This window comes from Plectropomus leopardus, chromosome 19 (genome assembly GCF_008729295.1).
Source record: "Plectropomus leopardus isolate mb chromosome 19, YSFRI_Pleo_2.0, whole genome shotgun sequence".
In the NCBI taxonomy this organism is placed as follows: domain Eukaryota; kingdom Metazoa; phylum Chordata; class Actinopteri; order Perciformes; family Serranidae; genus Plectropomus; species Plectropomus leopardus.
The window spans coordinates 21195129-21218361 of NC_056481.1; the positions used below are offsets into that span (position 1 = coordinate 21195129).

Sequence of the window (23233 nt, forward strand, 5' to 3'; positions counted from 1 at the left end):
TGAGTGAGAGCGTCGCCATAACCATAGAAACTCACTACAGCTGAACTCTGTGAACCATGACCTTCTGCCTGTCTGACAGCCTGCACACCGCCAAAGAGATAAAGGAGAAGCCCCTGACTGATATCAGACAAAACTGTCAACTCATTACAAAAAAAGAGTCAAAATGATGTAGAATGAAAATAATCTTTATGTGCAGCACAGCAAAATGACGCCAGTTGTGATTTAAGTTTTAATTACAACCTTTTTGCGACATTATGACATCAGTGAACTTAAATTTTTCCACTTAAATTCAAGCACTTCAAGGACCTGACAGCCTGACAGTGCAACAAAAGCATCTTAGGAGCACCACTGTAATAGGAGTGAAGTCAAGTCAAGCCTTTTTCAAGAACAGCCAGACGGGTGTTACTAACAGAGTGAGCATTGAAAGGTTACTTATTCACACCACCTACAGCTGCAGAAGCTGGTGTGAAGATGTGATACCACTCACTGTCTCCTCCACAGCTGGGCCTCGTGGTCGAAGGCACATTACTTTATTAAAGGTCCAGTGTGGAGGATTTAGTGGAAGCTAGCAGTAAGGTTGCAGAACTGAAACTTCCAATATGTGCCAAGCAGGGAGGAGAACTGCAGAAGCCGACACAAGGTATAATTTGATTTGTCCTTTCTGGGCTACTGTAAAAACTAGGGCTGCCCCTTGAATGTCGAAGATTTGAATAATCATTTGCAGACCCCTCAGTTCACTGAGATTGCTTCAGAGTTGAGCTGTCGTTTTGTTTTTTGTCTTTTTGCTTGTCAGTGTGCTGTGCAGTTTACTTCTGGGGACATTTTGGTCCCCAGAATTTGCTGCATAGTGAGCACTCTTGATTTCTGTGCAACTCTTTGGTACAAGCAGTGCAGACATGCTGGCAGTGGCACAGGAGAACGAAACAGCACAGAAAAGGCGGAGAAGTGGTGAATTTACAGCTCAGCAAGTTAATACGATTAAGTATCTGGCTTTTGTTTGATGACTAGTTTCGGCAAAAAAATGTTTTTGCACATTTTCAATCTATTGAAAATGTGCATCGTTAGCTTGTTTACTATACAACATGAATGAAAATTTTGTATGGTAAACAGAACAAACTACAAAATGTTTGTTTTGAACTGCCGAATCTGATTCGACCGGCATGATTCTGAGTCGGGTACAGCCCTGGTAGAAACATGGCAAACTCTATGCAAAAGGCCTGCTATGTAAGCAGACATATACTGCACATTTTAAGTTACCAAAAACACATCAATTCTTATTTTCAGGTGATTATTAACTCAAGGAAACATAGTTATGATCATTATATACCATTTCAGCCAATAACGGTCTCTAAGTCCTATACAGACCAACATTAGGAAATATTACTATGATGCGGTTCTACTAAAGGTCGATAATTGATGCTCCCTCCTTGCTTTGTAGCAGTTAATACAATCTTCACTGTCCTAAAATTCAACAGGGGCCTTGACAACTGAGCAGCCTTTGCTCTACCTTGCTGTGTCTCCTGGCAACAGTCAAAATTATGTCTCTTTGTAAAATTCTATGTTCGAGGAAAACATCCACTTGAAAGCAAACACAATCTTTGCTGAATCTCTTATAAACCCGTTCTTTCTCTTCCTCCCTCCTTGTGTGTTTTGTCTTTTTGCATCTCCACAGAAGAGGAGCTTAAGAGCGAAATATTCCACCGGTAAATGCTGGTCTGTCCTGAGGCCTGTTGCATAAGAAGGAAACAGACAGATTTACTGTAACTACTAAATCTGCCTTCTGCACGCTAAAAACTGTACCTGGTCTGAGTGTCTACTGCAGGGCCTTCTTTCGTACCTAACCCAAGCCTTTACTGCAAACTGAGCCAGGTTAATCAATGTAAGTGCATTTTAATGGACTGATATGTCCACTAATTCATCCAGGGTTACATTAACACTAACCAACAGCAGAAGCAGTTAATGGTGTAACAATCCATCTAGATCAATATATCAATTCAATGATCGATGCAACTTGATGGATGCCAAGTGGAAATATCAATCCATATCATCTTTAGGATATGCCTTAATTTTGAAATTCTGTATGACCATCAAACAGCAGCAGGCAGATAATGTCAAGCAGCCAAAAAAAGACAATGATGAGACAATTATTTGCTCAGGAATAAATAAGCAATGTGGACATATTTTGAATTTCTGACAAAATAGGGGACAATAAACAAAGTGCATATTATATGTTGACAATGCTTTTATTAGATAAACGACAATCTACCTGCCTAGACGGCATCTCACTCCGCTAACTTCTCTCCACAGCAACATCAACTGCTTTGTTACAACAATGCTTGGCTGAAAAAATGTGCATGAAGGTAGAAATTCAACCATGCTGTTCTGTTTGGAGACAAAGTGGCTTAAAACAGTGGTGAGTAAGGAAAAGTATTAATGATACATGTAAATAGTTAAGCTGTGAGAAGAGGAACACTGCTAGCCACTAGGCTAATTCATCCAATGTAAAGGCGCTTAAGCTAATAATGGGCTACTAGCAAAATAGTTTTTTTTCCTGTAAACCTTGACATTCATTATTGAGTTAAATTTTATACTTCTGTTAAATGTTTTTAATCCACATTTTATGACTGTTGGGTGGAGTTTGTCTTAAGGGCTTCACGCCAATTGGCCCTTAAGGAATAAGATCATGAAAACATTTTATTCAGGAGGGTAACTTATCCTATGTGCTGTTTATGTGTTAGTGATGCCAACTTCAAGTAAACTTTACTGCAATTAACCTATCACAATTATTAATATAACTTATGTTTTGTTTTTCATTTTTTATGGTTAAAACCAAAAAAAGACAGGGTTGGTGACTTCTGTAACAGATTGCATTCAAAGTTAAAATGATATCGTCTCATATCCATTGCAGGCTCTTGAATTAAATCAAAATCAAAATAATATTGTGGCAGACTTTGTGATACCATCAGATATCGTATCATTGCCTAAAGAATCGATAAAATACTGTATTATGACGAAACTGGTGGTTCACACCCGTAGTAGTAGAATACAACAAATAGTCGATTAGTCCACGCAGCACGGTTTTATCAGTCACTGCACTGAGTGTAAAGGGATCTAGAAATTAAAAAAAAAAAGTTTCATTCACGGCTGCATTTTCATTTTCGACAATAGCAACAAAAAAACCCCTCTCCTCTTCATCAGACTCAGAAAAAACATCCAGTCTTGTTTCACTGTCTGAACAGGGCCTTACAGTCACATCGTCAGATCCCTACTTTTCATTTCTGCTCCACAATCAATTGGTCACAGAGGATCAACCATCATATATATGTTTTGTTTCATTTTTCCATAGAGCCTTCCTGGAAAAAGCCTGGCACTAACTGCCCACAGCTACAATCTACACACAAAAAAAGAAAAATTAAAAAAAACAAAACAAGTCTGCTTCTTGTGATGTGCGGAACTCTGAAACAGGAAGTGGATACAGAAGAAGAGGAAGCTGCCCTATTTGATAACACAAAGTGGTGCACAGACACCACCAAATGTGACACATGCAGAATGATCATACTGATAAGAACTGACACTTTCAACCAAAAACTACATGCAAAGACAACCTTCAGAATAGTTAGAGAGAAAGATGCAAACATATCCTGTGCAGCTGGTGAGGATAATCAGATTTTTAGCTTGTTAACCCATTGACTACACACCTATAGCTAAATATTACGTAGCAACCAAATCAGTCACTGACAGGGTCTGACACACAGTCTCAAGCTGTAGCATCGGGAAGGGGTTAACGCTTTGACCTCGGCTCAAAGGTGAAGACACGCTACTGTAGTGTCGGCATAAGTTTCTCTTAAGCATCATAAGATCTTTGACAGTAAAAACTACATCACCATGTAGCATGTGGATGCCTGTAGATGACTGTAGGTGTAACAGCATACCATGTGTATGTACGTTAAAATGAAACTAACCACATGGACAACAGAAGATTATAGGATAGAGTGCATTTGACTTAAAGCAGAGACTTACGTGGCATGATCCCTTGGCTAACCAGTTCTTCTCGCGTACGTCTCTGCTGGAGTTTGAGCTGGAGGACTGCATGGAGACAGAGGAGGTGAGGGGGGGAGAAAGAGGAGAAGAGAGAAGAGTCAGTATCGGCCAGTGAGGACAAAAACTGCAGCGATGGAGATCTTATTGTCTCTTAATGTCCCCCGATCAGCAGCTGTGTTTACATAAATAACCAGCCAGACGCACATAGACTGACATGAAGAAGCTATATGGCACCCAGTACATTCTCCTGTTTCCCCCTTCTTTTGAGCTTTTTTTGAAGCCAGGAGGCGGGTACAAGGAGGGCGTGAGCAGTGTACTACACACTTCCTGTTTCTGCACTTTTTTTTTATTCCTGTGTGCACAGTGTGTAAAAAAACTGCAATCATAAGAAGAGTTACTAACAGGGACAGAGCGACCACAGCAGAATAGATGAGAGGACCCAGCAAAGGAAGGAAAAGGAACAATTAGATGTAAAATGTGGACTGAAACAAGACCGGCAGCAATTAGAGAGAAAAAAAAAGTGCATATGGGCCGATTGCGCCGTCATTTCAAAACAGGAAGCACTTGGTTACATAACACAGAGGCTGCACAACAGAGTTTTAAGGAACACAGCACTGGACAAAAGGAGTGGGACCACGTTTGACCTTTCTGCACTGCCGTTCTCATTTTGGTACCTTTTCAAATCTAACTAATTTTACAAATGAACTCCCACGCTGAAAGCTTGTTCTGACCTCAAAATTTAATGTTAATAAATCCTCTTTAAGGTCTTGTTAAGTACAACTAAATTCACCTAAAATGCCAATTCAAAACATACCCAAAGTAAACTGAAAGCTAAAACAAAAATTGTTGCCTTATTTCAATGTTCTCTTGAACATTTTCTTGAAAGAATATGCTGCAGAGAAATAGAAGTGGCAGGTATTAGCTGGAAAACACAATAGGACTATAGCCTGAAGCCTCACCTAGTCAAAATTCAAGGTAGATAACAATATCACAGAAAATAAACATTTTACATTTGTCATTAGGTTCTGTCCAGGCGCATTTCAAAAATATAAAAAAATTGAAGAGGGTAAAACAAACAAACAAAAAAAAGTAGCCATGTTTTAGCATTTCTGTATATTCATATAGGTCTGTGGTGTGAAGAAAGAGCTAAAAACTCTTCTTAAGGGCAGAAGTTTCATTAACTACAAGACCCATAAGCCACATGGCCGATCTCCGGCTACTGACTGTTTGACAGGCACCCTCTTCAACATAGGCCCTCTCTGACTATTAAAGCCTAGCTCCAATTGGTTCATGTGAGGTGTCATTTCAAAGGTCAGGAGTTCAGCTGATATTTTGCACTGCGACATATTTACATGCAAACTGAAGAAATCTAGATGGTATGAGGAGAAATATGAATTTTGAAACAAAACAGCGTCACAAATAGTTACAATAAAAATAATCATAAATATAGTTTTCTGGACATTTTCCATATTTTTTTTAAATTAATATTGTCTCACTTTTAAAACTAATTTTTTAGGTCATTTTCATGTCATCTTTTCCTCATTTCTTGCAATTTGTGGGACATCTCTTGCCAAGTTGCTCATTGTCTTTTTGTCCATGTTTTTAAAAGAAATCAAATCAATGTTCTCAGAGTTCAAAGGTTTAAATGTATATGAAAATGTATGCGAAAGGCTTTAGTATCTGAACAAAGCAAAAGAAAACTGTTGTTTAAGGTTTCAAAACAAACAAACAAATCAGGAGGTTAGTTAGATCAAAACAAGATGAGGTATTTTAAATACTGCAGGATCATGCAAGTGCATTGTATTTCATCAGGTTTGCTGCAATGCTGAGAATGTGGGGAAGTGACCCTTCAGTCAGTCACATAGAAAACTAACCAACTAAAAACACTGAGCAAGACGAGAACGTACAGAACAGCTACAGGGTCACTGCAGTGGTGCGATGGGGTTTCTGAGGTCGATAAGTAACTGATACTGCACTATACTTCCACTGTGCTTCTTGGCAACACCCTGTTTCCATTTTAAAACTCAAGATGTGACACACACTTACTGTTCATGTTGGTTTTAAGCTTGATAAAATCAGATGATGGAATGTTTTTACATCAAATACTATATTCACTGGCATTCAGCTCCACTCAGCTGAGACTTTTATATTTACCAGCTGTCCCTGTGAAAGTGGTATATGTGTGTGCATATGTGTGTAAAGTGTAACACGCCACTGAGGCTTGCAGAGTATTTCTGGGCCGGGGGTTGTGTCTGCCACACATGCAGCACCTGTTCCTCCCCACTAACAAAGTGACATCATTGGTCCTCGCAGGCCAGCTAGCCTGTTAGCCATCCTGCGTAGCTGCTGTTATGACAAACAATCCAGAGACACTGCGAGTCCCGAGAATTAACGTCAGAGCCTGTGCAACCAAAATGTCACTCGATGGCTCTAAATCCTCGCTGGCGATCCCAGCTCCCCTCTGTTATATTTACACCATGCATGCTCTCCATCGTGAGGGACGAGGCGAGCACCAGAGACTCCCCTCTGGAAGCAATAACACGTCAATTCACATTCAGAGACGTAAACACGGAAACCTAAACACAGCCAGGCAAGTTCATGTATAGATTCCCACAGCGCCAAACACACGAACAAACACTTAGGAGCCTCACGTGTTGCCTGAACCTGCACACGCACACACACACACACACACACACACACAGACAGACAGACAGACACAGACACACAGACACACACACAGACACTGACCATGCTACGGTTGACAGGATAAGAAGCCAAGCCACTTGCCACTTCCAGGGAAGGGGTTTATTCTGGGAAAGAGAATCTTACACTTTCCCTCTATCTCAGCCTCACATCTCCGTGCTCCCTCCTCATATTCTTTCACACAGTGAGGACACTCCAGTTAACTTATTTATCCTCCCCCTGCACTGTTTCTCTCTTTCTCGTTCCTCTCTTTATTCCTCGTCTCTGGCAGTAAGTGAGCTGGAAGGCCTTGCATTTGCTGTGTACTAGAGTTGCCACAGTGATTTGTAATGGTTGCTATCATCAGTTTATAAACCAAATGAATTGCTTGGTATATAAAAATGATAAAGTGTCAGCTATAATTGTCTCAGTGGTTGAAAAAATGAAATGCGGAAGTCACCCCATGCATGCTTGGGAAGGTGCTGAGTAGGAAGAGCTGCAGTGGTGTTAAAACTGTAGGCTGAGGTGGGGAAACTAAGTCATATGATAATGCAGTAATAAGTAAATTCTCTACAAATAACATACAAGTGTGGGACTGAAAAACACACAAAACACATATGGAGGCCAGAAAAATTGTTACTACTAGAATCATAAACACAAAGTTGGCTCTGCGTTGGTGTCAAAAGTCTAAGTGAAAAGTGTTTACATGGTGTTAGAAAACAAGCTGTTGTCATCTATCAGCATTAATCTGATTTCTTAAAGGAGCAAACGCAACATGCAGAGCATAATTATGCTTTAGAGTCTGGATTATTCATATGCAGTTCTCAACATAGAGCTAACAGAGCTGGCAGCTAGCAGCTAACAGTGCTAACAGCATGGACAGTGCTGATAAGAGCTAATAGTACTGACATTGGGTGGGGGGGTCAGATGTTATGCTTCCATGATGATGCCATCACTGCCATCAGCTATAACTGTTATGAATGCAGTGCACAGTGTAGTGATTTGGGATATACACACACAGGGAGTCACATGCATTGACATGCACATGTGGCAGGACTGTCTACCAAAACGAAAAACCGAGAAGCTCAGCGTACAATACGCTTAAGCATGATTATACTTATGAACTGAGTCAACGCCATACCTACAGTGTAGGCCCTGTGTAGATGCATACCTTACGCTGTAATCTGATGTGCACCTCCCCAGAAATGTAACTAGATGTCATGGCGATGCAGATCTTTATTTTATGAAATGACATAAGCTTGAGTTATGATAGTTAAACTATGTATTTTTGTTTGAAATTGTTCCTATTAAGCCATGTTTATTGTCCTTTTTAGGTGTTTTTTTTTTTAATCAATCAAACTTACAGCACTTAGCTTAAACCCAACTGCCGCCAACAAGCGTTTGGGCAGTTTTTTAAGCTGACGCACAAATATAAATCCACTTTTAGATGTAGCATGACTTCATTATGTACTCAGGATGCCATAACGCCACTATATCTTTACATAGCAAATAGTGGTTTTTCTGTTATATAACTGCTTTGAATGCTAGATGCAGGACCTTTAAATGTTACATAAACAACAAATCAGACTTCCTTAATTGAGTTTAATTGAGGATTAAGAGAAACCTGATTAAACTTCTGCTTTAATTTAACCAGGTTACTGCAGTGCATGTAAACATGATCTCGAATCTTCTGACCCAACATATTTTTTCTCACATTAATCCACTTTCATGCATGTAAACACAGTCAGCAGGGACGCTGATTCTGTTTGAAAAAACGATAATGAACAATGCCTTCATCTAAATCAGGTTTGAGGGCCAGTCTGGTTAATTTAAGAAAAGGATGAGAAGGCAGGGCAGTTTTTATTGGGATACTAGGCCACAGCCAAAACTGGCCTCGACACTCATAAAATGTTAGAGCTGAGGAACAGAGAGGGAGAGACACAGAGAGATCAGGTACAGCTACATCTACACCAACAGAATACAACACGGAAAAAAATTGCATGGTAGTAGTTTGAACAGTGAAATAGTATTTTATGCAGTTTTAGGAATTCTGTCAGTCACATATATAACTGTCAACTTCTGCACAAGCCCCATAATGACATAAAAGTAGCGTGGAGAGAGGGCTCCCAAGGTTTAAGGTTAGAGAGGCGTCGCAGAGACAGAAGGAAGAGGTCAGTGAGGTAGAGCCAAGTTCTTGGTGGCCAACTAGGCTAATCCTGCTTCGCTCATTCGTCATTAGATCTGTTTAAACATGTCCGAGTTCGTCACTGTCCCCGAAGACCCCTGGGGCTTGGCACAGCTAAGCCTACACATGCCGACAATAGCAACACACATGTGGGCAGAATAATCCCGCACTAGGTGAAATAGTGGGCACAGAAACATGCGTGATCACGCTGCCACAGCTAATGGACGAGTCTCGCTGTGCGCTGATGTTACGCTTGGCACCAGCGTTGGAAATGTTCTATTTAGAAATCCTGTTCATGTTCTCCCAGATGATCTCATCATCTGCAGCAGCGGTTTGATTGAACAGAGAGACGGAGGCAGCGCCTGACCACAGCAACAGTTTCACACATCAGTGAGAATGGAAAGAGGCCAGAGGGCAGGAACAATACAAGGTTAAGGCCATTCACACCTTGGAATCACTCCCACTGCCTTCGCGCTGCCGCACTGAACCGGGAAGCCAGATGACAACAAGAGGGGTCGCAGTGAATACTAATTATCTTAAAGTTCAAGACGGACGAGTCGGATGGCTTCATGCAGTACCTGTCCCTCACACTTTCTCCACACATGATGCATGATTAGAAAAGGTTAGCAGTTAACAAAAAGCACCTGGAATGATATCTGACAGCTGTATTGTCAGGTATGCAGTGACACTGTAACATGTCAGCTGTTAGTATGGAATTAGAGATTCCTTCAACCTCTTTTTATTTCCCCCCACTTTTCTCCTCCGTCTTCAGTCATTTGAACTTCACAGGAATGTTTTGTTTCATCTGCACTCAGTCATCCGTGACTCTGACCCCTGCTTGTAATGCCTGTAATGTTGGTTATAAACAAACTGAAGCTGATTTTCCTGCAGCACAGACTAAACCATTCCAAATTAGGCTGTTTCCCCATTATCTGATATTATGTCACTGTTGGCTGGCTTGAGTTTTCTCTTTCAGTGGAGAAATATGTTTTTTTAAGTCCTTATGACAGTCTTTGTTTTCCTTTTCCTTCAGATTTTGTACAAATCATATCTAAATCCAAAAAAGTACAGTGGCAGTAAGTGTCACATCATCATATTTAATACAGCCAAAACACACACCACTACTCCAACAAAAACTGAAAACATAAAAGAATTAACTTCCAATCTGGCTGAAAAAGAGATTTTATAAATATCAAATGGTTGCCAGTACTTCCAGTTGAATCATAACTTAATAACTCAGAATGTATTAGTTGTATGCACACAGTTCTCAACGTGGAGGTTGCTAAGCTGGTGGCTAACAGCTAACAGTGCTAAATCCATAGTGACGCTTAACACTAGCAACCGTGCTGACAGAGCTATAGTCCTTTCTCCACTGAGATCTAGCCATAGAGCCACTACAAAGTCCTTTCTTTACACGTCCTTTGCATCTTTACACAGACCTGGTCATGCAACTCTTGTGTGTAATTATAAATGGCATGCCAGCATCGCTGAAGCAAAAGAGGTATGATGTTTGACACAACAGCATTGGCAACTCGTGTGACATATTACATACGTGTTGCAGTGCTTTCTAAACATTAATGCTGGCATAACTAGTCAATAACTATCATTGGCATCCCTGTTAGATGGCGGCTGATTTCGTCCTCTGCTCAGAGGTTAAGGAGTTCCTGGACCTCATTGTTTTCAGAATTTGCGGACATTTTCGGCTGCTGTTCTTTTTCTATGAGTTAGCTGCTACCTGCTATCAGCTGGCTTTTAAATCTCATGCAGACTGGCTTCCCACAACAAACAACCAAGAAGCTCATGTTACAACATACACAGAGGGAGTGTGACTTATTTCTCTGCCCAGGATGCTATTACTCCTCTTTATCTACGAAAGGAACCCTGTGGAGTTTTTGACAACTATGCTTTTGAGCAAAGTTTTTTTTACGTTTTGTTTGCTGTCTTGCATGTATGCAAACATGCATGTTGCATACATGTTCTTGATAATCTACAGGTGGCACTAATGTGCCAAGAAACGCAGGAACATGGCAGCAAAGGAAGATTGCTAGCAAGTTAACATGGGTGTACAATGAAGGCTTCAAAATAAAATAAAAATGGGCTTTTCTTTTTATGACGAAGGAGATGCAATGTGACTCTAACATCACAGGCTCAGTTATTCACACCTGTGGTCGCCCACACTTCCTTTATTTCACTTAGTGGCCAAGTCAGCTCCATGGAACAGGCTTATCAAACCGAACAGATAACTACTTCTATTTCCTTCCTGAGCAGGCAGTCAACCAAATCACTTATCTTTAGAAAAGCCCCGTTAACTATTTATGTGAAGCCATAAAGTACTGATATGAACCTGCGGACTGAGTCACATAAACATAAATCATATCAGGTGCTCCGGATCGCCCACCTTCTTTCAGGCTGTGATAGACAAGTCTGTCATGATCCAATGTCAGTCCCGTCTTCTCCATGTCTTCTCCCATTGGAGGGGAGCCCGGGGGGGAGGGCTCGAAGGACAGGCAATGGTTGGTGTCCAGCATTATCATTCAGAATGGAGATCAATTATTTGGTAAACATTGAACTTGTTATTCAAAACCGGTCCTCCTCCCGAGACCCAAATGTTGGCTGTTTTGGCTAAAGGGGGGAGGATAGAAGAGTCCTTGATGTGTCAAAACTGCACCAGCTGTCCCCTCAAATAGCTGTCCTCTCTCTCCAAGGAAAGGACGTGCTTCAGAAGAGCCCCATACAAGTCAAAGAAAATCTCCTTTTGGACAAAAATGTGGAAGAAAAACACTGCTACTTCCTCTCCTAGTGCCTCTCTCTTCTGTATCACAGTGATCGATTGGTCTGTCTTTCTCTCTCTTTCCCGTCTTCCTCCTGCTCTCTCCTTCCCTTGCAGTGGCAGCCGGCGAGTCACGACGGCGCTTTGCTCTTCCCAGAGAGACGGAGGGGGGAAAGAAATCCACAGGGCGAGTCGCGGATGAAAAGAACAAGCGAGCGGAGGGGAGGAAACTGAAAAGAGGCCAGCGGCGGAGGAAGAGAGGACAGCAGTGAGTGAGCTCGACAGGGAGAGTGTCCAGAGAGACTGCTCTGGTTGCAGCTCCTCCTGAATCTCTCTAGCCAGCTCTCTCTCTCGCTCTCACACACACACACACACACACACACACACATACATACACACACAAGCAGGGAGCACTGCCGATAAAGTTCTCCTGCTCAGCTGTTGCCATTCATTCACTGTTACAGGCTGAGGGGGGCACGCAAACTTGTCTCTGTCAAACGCAGAAAGACACTATGGATGAGACAATCTGTTCCTGAACACTTTCAAGACTAAATTGGCTTAATAAATGTTGACTCAGTTAACCCTTTGAAACCTGGACCAATATCACTTTTCTTGTGCTGAAATCAGACATTTTTCACAAGTCATTGTACCGTTGAATTCTGAGCAAATTGCTTTGATTTCTTTTGAAAAAGAAATTTCCTGCAAATTGCAAGAAATTAGTATATATATATATATATATATATATATATATATATATATATATATATATATATTTTTTTTTTTTTAAATCATAGGGAAATATTTCCAGTGAAATATATCTACAATTGTCATGGTTATATATAGTATCTAAAAATATATTTCACAGATTTTAAAAGAAAAATATTTTTAGGCATTTTTATTATTTATTTAAGGTAATTTCTTTTTTTGTTTGTAGTTTGCCTTCAAAATACTTATACTTGTTTATATTCAGGTCATTTTCTTGCACTCTTTATTAATTTATCGTTAATTTTGAGTTCAAATCTTCTTAAGCTGCTCATTTCCTTCTTTCCACATTTCTAAAAAGAAATCAAAATAACTTACCCAGGTTTTAAAGGGTTAATCTATGAACAATGTTTACTGGACAAGATCCAGTAACTGCTGTCAGTGATGACCTAATCTGAAATTATCGACCTTTGTAAAAGATTCTCCAGTAAACCTGATATTGAGATGAGTCACACTGACTTTCAGACTAATTGATTGATACCAAATCACCACTGCAATTCTGAAATGGTTTTTTGAAGACTCTGCCCTTGAGGAAAGGTGTCTCACTCTGACAGGGACTCTGAAATATTTTTGGAGTCTTACTGGACCACAGAATCAAAGCCGATGCATCCTAATCCTGCCATAACTCAGATTTTTTTGGTCCCACCACCAAACTGCCTGTGGCTCCCACAGAATGCTGATGGTAAACCCCGTCCCTGGCCGCAAACCACCCCCCCCACCACTGTTTTAAATAGCAAGGGCAGCTGGCCGTCAGGGGGCTATATTCAGCTTGGTATCACCTGTGCACTCGCAGGGTAAGGTTACTCTGAGGCACACACATCACCGCCTGCAAATACACAAACTTTTAAGATGCATTTCGCCTAGACTGAATCAATGTTTCATGAGGCAAAGGGAGATATATTGCTCTCATACCTTTCATTTCACTTTACATACAGCACAGCCTGAGTATAAATATCAAATATGAAAACTCAGCGCACCGTGTCATACAGGGTTTCCCACACATTCATTTATTTGTGGCTAACTGCCACAATTAAATCATTAGCTGCCACGAATTAATTTTATGTTTTTGGAACATGACTGCTCATTAGGAGCACTGTTGGAATATTTATCAGAGTTCCCTAAAGCTTGACATAAGTGAATTTTAAGGCTTTTAAAGACATTTTCATGCGATTCAAAATTAATCTTAAGGCCAATGTTACAATAGCTAAATTTGAAGGAAAAAAAATATATATATATATATATATATATGAATATAGTTCAAGTATGTATTATTTAGTTTCATTAATTTTCCCACTTCTACAACTTAAATACTACGAAAGTGCGGGCCATGTTAAAGAAAAGGAAAATTTGGATTTTGAGAATAAAGTTGTAAATTTAAACGTCAGAGTTTAATCTTGGAATATTATGATTCCTGTTGAGAGAAGAAAAAACTCATGATGAGTTGTGCTTGCGCTGCATTCACAGATCCGCAAAAGCATCTGATTTATACAGGGCACACAGAATGATAAAGATATTTTGTAAAAAGTTTGCAACTACCCCCACACATATACTCTAATTCTGTGAGAAACCCTGTGACATCGTGGCAGACCAGTACAGCGCACCTCTGTCACACAGGTGACACACACACGACCATGTTGCACCTGAGAACACAGACGACGACACCTTGAACAAACGGTGACTGGGACCCACAATAACTGTCTGTTATGAGTGTGTGATTAAAGTCCACCTGCTGCTATGATTCACAGTCTGGGCAGGAAACACAGAGATGATAACACACACACAGGGATTAGGATGTCGCCACGTGGGTTGAGCCAATCTCAGCGACACACACATCATTGACTGACACACAGCAAGCCAAACATGTCAGCTTATTTTCATCTTCATGGCACAAAATCCTAAAAACGTTCTCATTTTCACTTTCTTGCGTTTTTCAACTCTGGTTTTCAATCCGTGTTTAGGACATAACAAAACACAAGGCGATTCTGATGGCACAATAAACATAACGATAGGACGATAATTTACAGCTTAACAGTAACATATAAATTCTGTTTGATTATTGTCATTGTCACCTTGACCAAAAGGGTAAAAGGAGCAGTTTGCAGAGCAGAGTTTTTATGGTTTTAGGGTTTGGTGGTCACACTGTGTGGGAGGTAGAGTTATCCTTTTTCCCATGACTTACATACAGCTGAATTAGTATCAAGCAGAGATGCGGTACAAAACAACTAGTAACTATGGATGTAGCTTAGCCTCGTGTCCGTCAAGCAGTCTTCAGGTTCAGTTTGGTATACATTAGAATGGTTATTTTTACATTTTAATTGTATTAAATTGTGGATGGTACCAACAGAACCGTTCCATACTTACTTTACTTTTTGTGACGCCTCTGGTGGGGTACCTAACACAGTGATCCGATTCTTTAAAGGTGCAGCTGAAAACACTGCAATCCATTGACTGGTCAACAGAGAGCATCTGGGGCGAGTTGTGACTGATTTTGAAGGTTATGGAACCAATGTTTATATATGTAGCAGCAAGTTTTACATAGCAGCTACAGACTGAAAAAAATGTAGTTTAATTCAGCCTGCTATTCAAAGGCTACTGTTGGCAGCTACCAGCATCTTTTAAGGTGGAATAATTCCCAACAGGTTACTCAGTGCATTACTTGACTACATACATTCACCAATGCATCTTAAATTTCAAAATGACAACTCTGACCATTACACTTGTTTACTGTCTCTAGGATGACATACGCTTTAGTGATGATTGGATCTTTAAGCATTCAAAAAAATGTTTCTAAATTTCAGATGATGTGAACTGCGATTATTCATTTTCCTTACTTGGAGAAATAAATGTGGCGAAGTGTTGTTCTGGTGCTCTCTGGCAATGCTACACCACTGCTAAATGCACAAATTTGGCTACTTTTGGAGACAGACTCTCACTAAAGCCTGCTCTTTTTTGTTCTGAAAATGTTGGCATGCAACACAGTTCTGTGGTTGATAGATGAGGCGCATCACTAGTGTAAAGGAAGTACAGCAAAGCTGGACAGAGTAGTGAGTGACAACAACCTAACCTACATTTAAAAGTAATGCCTATGGTGGAAATGCTTAACAGATCCAAGGTCTAGATATATCTTTGTATGGGTTACTTTTGGTTCTAAAGGTACTGCACCGAAAGTTGTTGGTAGAAACACGGTTTAAGAGCCTACAGCCATTCTAGAAGCTCTTTGAGGCTGCATGCAGATGCAGAGAGCTCTGAGCAAAATGCTTAGCGCATGTATTCATCATCTTGGCTTTCATGGCAAATCACTTAAACAGTGTTTAAGTATTTCAGCCTGAATCAAAATGGTGACCCAACTGATCAACATTGCTATTCCTGGAGCTGCTAGCATGGCTAAAAACGGCACAAAACATTTGAAGTATTAAGTACAACAGGCCTGACTCCCAGGACGGTTGCCAATGTTTAAAATATATACCACTACTTTATTATGTTTTTTGCATGCTCTTTGTGTACAGTATTCTAGTCACAACCATTAAACTGGTCGGTGATGTTGACCTTTAGTAAGAGAAATCAGCCATCATAGCTCTGGCTGCGGGAACATTCCAGCGAGGCCATTTGGCCTTGGACATCCTTATCGGAGTCTTTCTTTATCCGTCACTGAAAAACATTTCTTGGAATTAAACAAAAAGAAAACACTGCTTTTTGGACTAGCAGGCAGGATATAACTACAGTGTGAAGGTCTTGCAGAAAATAGTGACTCAAAGACTTCCTGTGGATGTGTAAATGAAAGGAAAACTCCCCCACAGCTTCCAGTCGGTCATTATAACCTGGACCACCAGGGGCATAAACAACTAAAACACTGTTGTTTTTTTTTTCTTGTAAAAATGGCATCTAATCAAGCTGAATTTTGGTACCATGTTTGATTCTTTCCTTTTACTGTTTTTTTAGAAGAAACCTATTAAAGTCCAATTCTATTTATACAGGCATCAGGCAAATAAAAATGCAAAAAAAAAAGGAACTGAAACATGCTATCTACCCTAGTCCTAGATAAAAAGCTGAAGACAAGACAGTAGAGTTACAAGAGAAACCATCACTGAGTTTAGGTCCAAATGTGTCTGTACTGGCTCCACGTGTCATTTCCTCAATTAGCAAAGTACAAAAATAATTTAGGAAATAATGGAAAGACTACAACTATTAGAAAAAGACCTGACTCTTAGTTTAACTGTGTACAGGGCAGTACATCATTACATTTTCTCCACTACTTGAATCAGCATCTGAAAAACATCAGCCCCACCTGTAAAAATACAGCACGACCCGCAAACAATGCTTTATCTCATCTTCAGAAATTGCTGAAGTTTAGGGGCTGAAGTGACTCCAGCCTAAATATTTTTGGTTGTGGAACATCATGATCCTCTTGGCACAGAGTGTCCTTCAGCAGGACCTGCCCATTACAATTACCCCACCACATTCCATTAACCTGCCCATAACAATTAGTAGTTTCCATAAACCTCCCCCATCCATCACTAACATACAAGACCAGGCAAGCCTTATTCAGCAGAACCACAAGATATGCCCAGAGGGAAAATTCTCAGGAATAAACTGTTTGACTGAACTGAAATGAAGTCATAACTTGTTCTGAAAGTCAATCCAGGTCAATATTGGACTTCAGTGAATGTCCGATTATCTCTTGCCGCCTCCATGGCATTTGTCATACTTCCTTCCCTTAGCATAGATAACCGAAAATTAAAAACATGCATTGTGTTGTCACTATCCAGTTTCAGTAAGATCTCAATCTATTTCTCCTCTTTACGTCCTGTTTATGCAGGGCTGAGGCAGAATGGTGCTGGTACAGTAACACGTGTGTCCTTTATTAAATTACTGACAAATAGTCATTTGGATGATTCATGAGAAATATTAGCTCCCAAAATATTTTTTTTATAATTTCCTAAGGCATTATACTTCTATAAGTATGGCTCTTATAGATCACCCTGAGATATCAGTTATTGAGAAAATGCTGTCTCAACGACCAGTAAAAAGTGTCTCTTAGTTTGCTTAATTATGTAATGAAGGATATGTGTCCTACTAATGCACAAAGGTTTAAAGGCGTATGGGAAAAGGAGCTGTTATTGATGACTATTGATGAAGAGAATTAGGAGGTCATTTGGAATAACACCAAAAAGATATTTAACTGTACTCAAACAAAGACAATCCAATTAAGAATTATACAAAGATATTTCCAGATTTTAGGAATTCTTTTTATCCCTCACTTTCCCCTCCATGTCACAAAAGTAAAACTGAAATAGGTGCATTAACCCATTGCCTATGGTCACAATGTAAATTACAGAAATATATTTAGAAATGGATCCTTGTACTTGCTCTTTGATGAGATATTTCCTTATCTAAACGAGAAAACTTTTAACTAAAGACTATGCCTGGTTTATGAAGTCATGGTGCTCATTTTAGCATTGATACATGGAGTTTGGCATAATTTGCTTGTATTTGTATTTTCCTGGTTTTTGGACCATCAAGTAACAACCAAATTTACCAACATGAAAGATGGTTAAAGCACACACCAAACAAAACCTAGCTTCCTGGGAAAACCACCCAGACCATGCACCAGTCTACCACAGGTCAGACCAGCCATTAACATTCCAGCAGGGAAAACAGAAGGTGTTTTTTCCTTTACTTCCTGGTCCCACCCCCATCGGCTCTGATGTGGAATTTACCAGCACTGTTTGCATTTGGCTCTGACTCAACACTGACATCAGGCCCAGGATTTCTCAGTGTTGATTCCACTGAACTGCACAGAGACACAGCCTGAGGAATCTAGTTGTTGATATCTGAACCAAGGCACTCACACTGACTGAAACATGGCAGCCATGTGTGTAATTATAAAGAGAGAGGGTGGAATCTGCTACAAAATCTGAATGTAAATGGTGCTACAGTGAGCCTGCACTTAACTCACTTTCTGTACCATACTCACTGTGCTTGTACTAGAAGAGGTAAACTCACCGCCAGGAGCTCGTAAGCCAATTCCACATTTGTTTGCAGATGAAGCAATTGTACAAGTAATTCTGGGATATTGGAAGTATAATCCCTAGCTGACCCGATGCTGCACTTCAGTTTGGTTTATAAGGGGAGTGTTTTATTCTCTTTTAAGCTGTCACAGCTAACAAAGAATGACCTACCATATCCTGCTGCTTCAAAGAAAAAGAAGGAAAGAGTTGTAGTATGTGTAGGGAAAATGAATGGTGGGGAAATTGCACAATGCAAGAGTGCAAAAACAAATTGGAAGGAGTACTTGATTATTCAGTACTCGAATACTGAATTATTAGAGGCCCAGGGTCTAGAGATTTAGATTTTTATTAAATAAAAACTATAGTTTAAAGGTCCTATCTTATCAGTTCTAACAGCTATAACAACATGGTACTCACCACAGTAGTTTGCAAAAAAAAAAAAGGTTCAGTGTGGCAATAAGCACAATCAGATAGGTTGTAAACAAGCTGAAGTCTTTACAAGAGTATCTATCACTTAAGTTGGAGGTAAAATGCAAAGTCATTTTACCTGTAACACCCATAATAATCCCTCATTGTACAGAAAAACTGAGTATTGTTGTATGAGCAAGCTAAGAAAGATAATCTGTATTTGTGGATAATCTTGTCAACCCTCTTTCCTGCTGTGCTAAACTGATAGGTCAGTTTGAACTGGCAAGGCGGGCTCCTATGCTATATATGTGAGAGCACTGGGAGTGAGACTGGACTGGTTTCAGAAGAGCAGCACCAGATTCGCTCTAAGCTGAGTAATGGGAGCTAAAGAGTATTGTTAAGTTTTCTTTGTTGTTTTTTTGTTGTTGTTTTTTTTTGTTAGAGACTGGCAATAAAAGTCTGCCTGGATTTCTCAGCTTAACTCCCTGCCTGCAAGATGTTTTTGTCCTCTGCACATCACTTTGCAACAGCATGTATTCCTATATGAATGTCTGACCGCTCACACTAATAGTGGACCTATTTTTAGAGCTGTGTTGATAGAGCCACCTTTGACCTTCAACCACCAGAATCTAATAAGTTCGTTCTTGACTCCAAGTTCATGTTTGAGCCAAATATGAGGAATTTCCCTCAAGACCTTCTTGAGATATTGTGTTAATGAGAACAAGATGGATGCAAGGCCACAGTGACCTTGGCCTTTGGCAACCGAAATCTAATCAGTTCATCACCGATTCCAAGTGGACGTTTGTGCCAAATTTTGAAGACATTCCCTCACTTTATTCCTGAGATACTGCATTCACAAAAATGGGACAGGTGAACAACCTATTTCTGCAGAGCTGCTCCACAGCTGTACCAATGCAAAGTCATATTAACGGGGAAATTCACAAATTATAAGGTTTTTAAAAACACATCAGTAACAACGGAGCCTTCAGCATACGTGCACATCCAGATAAAACACTGGTAAACTTTGTTATAGTACAGAAAAAAAGGATACTGAGCAAAGAAACAGAGTGCTTTCTACATGGTCAAAGGTTCTTTGTTGAGTAGCCATTGACCAGTTGGCAGCAGCACCCGTCACTGTGTCACACCTTGTTAATAAAAAACAGTCCAACTATGGTCTGATTGTATACTGTTGAAGGAGGGAGACTTGCCTATAAGAGCACAACTGTTGAGTAAAAAAAGAGGCACAGTCCAGCTGGCAGCTGTTAGCATCTGGTGACATAAACCTAAGTCCTTTCTGTAAAGCAGAAAGGACTGATGTAGGGATGGAGGAGGAGCAGGAGGAGGGGAGGTCAGCAGAGGAGATTTTCAGAGAGGAACAGAGAGAAGAAAAACAGAGAACCAGAGCCGGGGAGGGGTGTTCCCTGTCCAGTGATGACGGCTTTCTAACAGACAGTTACATAACTCCAACATCTGAAAATCATTTTTATTATGACGAACCCCCTAACCTCCTGCCCCACTTGCAGAGGAAACTTCTTTTCTCCTTTACAACCCGTTTCCATTTCAGTGCTCCAACAACAGACTCTCAGGCAGACTGGGAGCAAAGAAAGCCAATTACCACAATGGAGAAAAAAAACAGAAAAAATATGCGTACAGCATGTGAACAGAGAAGATTTATTGTCTGGATATGAGTCTCTCTGATACTGTGTGTGTGTGTTCTTGAAAGTGTTTTTCCTTCAGGTTGCTCTTTTGGGTTGTATAGGCCTCTTCTTCCTGCCTTCCCCTCCTCTCCTCTTTCTCTTTCTGTATATAACATCTAATAAAAGCCTGCCTGTTAATTTGCTCCGGCGACCAAAATGACAGGGTTTTTATTAGACACCAACCTTTAATGGGGACACAGGTTTCTATTTTATGCAGGTGTTTAAGTGAGATGCTAACGCTAAAATGACGTGTATGGGAGACAAAATGTCATAGAAAGAAAAAAAAGAACTACTCACAATTAGCACTTTAAGGGGCTGCACACATCCACCAACAAGACTCGGAGTGCTTTGTTGTCAAGATCACCTAAACAGAGACCAAGTCATGGCCAAGACCTGAGTTTATCAAGACCGAGACAAGCCTAAGACTTTCAGGGGTTGTGACCGAGTCAAGACTATGGCCAAGGCAGGGTGAGACCAAGTCTAGGCCAAGACCAGAGAAAATCAAGACAAGCCACAGATTTTTAAGTGGTTGAAACCAGACCAAGACCAATATCAAGGCAGGACGAGACCAAGTCAAGACCAGGACTTTTAGAGGTTGAGACCAAGTCAAGACCAAGACCAAGGCAGGGTAAGTCCAGGCCAAGAACAGAGAGTATTGAGACCGAGACAAGCCAAAGATTTTTGAGGGAGTTGAAACCAGACCAAGACCAATACCAAGGCAGGGCGAGACCGCGTCAAGACCAGGACTTTGAGGGGTTGAGACCAAGTCACCACCAAGACCAGACCAGTACAAGTCTCACACTGCACGAAACACTTAAAGATATGTAGAACATGCAAACCACTCTTCAAATTGATCTGAAAGATCTACATTCCTGTAAAACACCCACAGAAGACATACGAAGATTTCACTTTATTCACCTTGTTTTAACCATACTGTATATATGTGTCCATGTGTTAATGTACCAAGAAATATCTCGATAAAACAATACCAAGGCATTGCAGAGGTAATTTTATATGTGGGAATTTTTCTTTATTTCCTATTGGCAAAAAAATACAAGCACTAAGGGAATTAAATCAATTAAACCATTATAAGTCAATGCTCTTTGTTTTACTTTGCATCTGACTGATTACCTGTCCCAACAGTAGCCAAATTAAAAACACAACACATGAAAGTTGGCTAGTTTCACTTAGCTACCACATTACTGATGCTAAAAACAAAGACGCATTCAAAACATGTTGGAAAGAGAATGTGAACATGAGAACGAGAAGGTATTAAGAGACTATGATGAATCCCTAATGACCATGAGCATGTCATGGAGGCACAGGCAGCTGTGTTCTTTAGTCTGCTCTGACAGTGGGCATATACTGATGGCCATGTTTCTAGAGTGACAAACTGATGAGACAAGAGCCGACTCTGAGTTTTCCCTGGAATCTCTAATGACAGGGTAGATGTTAACTCCTGCTGTCAAAGTTTCCTGATTGTGGGCTAGAAAGATTCACATTTGTCAAAATTATAGGTTCTAGTCAGTTTTACTCTTGACCTTCAAATCATGATATATGAATGAATCCTTGACATGTGGTCCAAATAACATACGTCTTGAGAAGCTATAGCACCACAGTGCTTCCACCTCATGCTGACATCAACATTGAATATCCTTATTGGCATCTGAGTCACTACGACAGCACAATGAGCTCCCAGTGACCTCTGCTACAGTCACCAGCAAATGTTAAGTGTGCCTTACTTGGTGTAAGCAGGTGAGTCACAGGCTTAATGGCTGTTCTATTATTCAGAAACACAAGAGCATGTTGAGTTGGAGACAAGGCACAAAATAAACCAACTAGAGGATACATGTCTTCTGTGTGTGTGGTTTGTGCAAGTGTGTGTGTGTGTGTGTGTGTTTGTGCATGACTACACCTCTAAACCCCTAAGTCACATATTTTAAAAGTACAGGGTTTGTAGAGGATAATGCTGAGTTACATTGGTTTTAAAAGTGGAGGAGAGTTTTTGTGCAGGGTTTCACACACATTGTTCATTAGGAGTGCTGTTGGAAAATATGCACTGTTCTGTTATTGATTGCACCACACTCTGGGAGCACAGGGTGTACTCTGGGTACAGACGGAGCAGCAGAACATCAGACGCACTAAAACTTAAATTAATTGTATTTGCACTGGTTCTAATAGTTTTGCATCAGCAGCTCCTCTCATCTATTGATTTGATCAACTCTGACCAGAATGACTGATAGGTTATTCAGCCCGAAACTGAAACTCTGCAAACTGCTGCTGAGAGAAAAAAGAACTAATGACGATGAATGAATACAATAACCAATAATGAGTAAGTTCCGCATTTATAGGCACCCAAAAATGTCAGAGGGGGACACAGAATAATAAAAAAGGGACACACACAAAAAAAACAAAAAAACAAAAAACAAAACAAAAACCCCACCACCTGTCATCAGCTACCGCTACACACAGAATCAAATTATGTTAGAAACACTGTTGTGCAACAAAATTACCCCTTATTAAAGGTAAAAATGTGGTAAGTCCAGTACTTTTCCATTAAAAAACAAGCTGTAGCACCACGTACTATGTAATGATAGAAAACTGCTGTGATTTTGAAACAGTACATCATGTTGTAGCATGTCGTCTGTGCAAGATGCTGCATGAATTTTAAGTTCTGCTA

The 23233-nt window shown here is 40.3% G+C and overlaps 1 protein-coding gene across 1 annotated transcript in view; it reads right to left on the minus strand.

Annotated features, from left to right (window-relative positions):
* The window catches only part of mrtfab (myocardin related transcription factor Ab), a 56333-nt gene that overhangs the window by 17690 nt on the left and 15410 nt on the right, over nt 1–23233 (minus strand). Inside the window, exon 4 of the mRNA XM_042508285.1 lies at nt 4021–4086. Within this exon, the coding sequence (XP_042364219.1) occupies nt 4021–4086 (66 nt within the window). The remainder of the gene's footprint in view (nt 1–4020; nt 4087–23233) is intronic.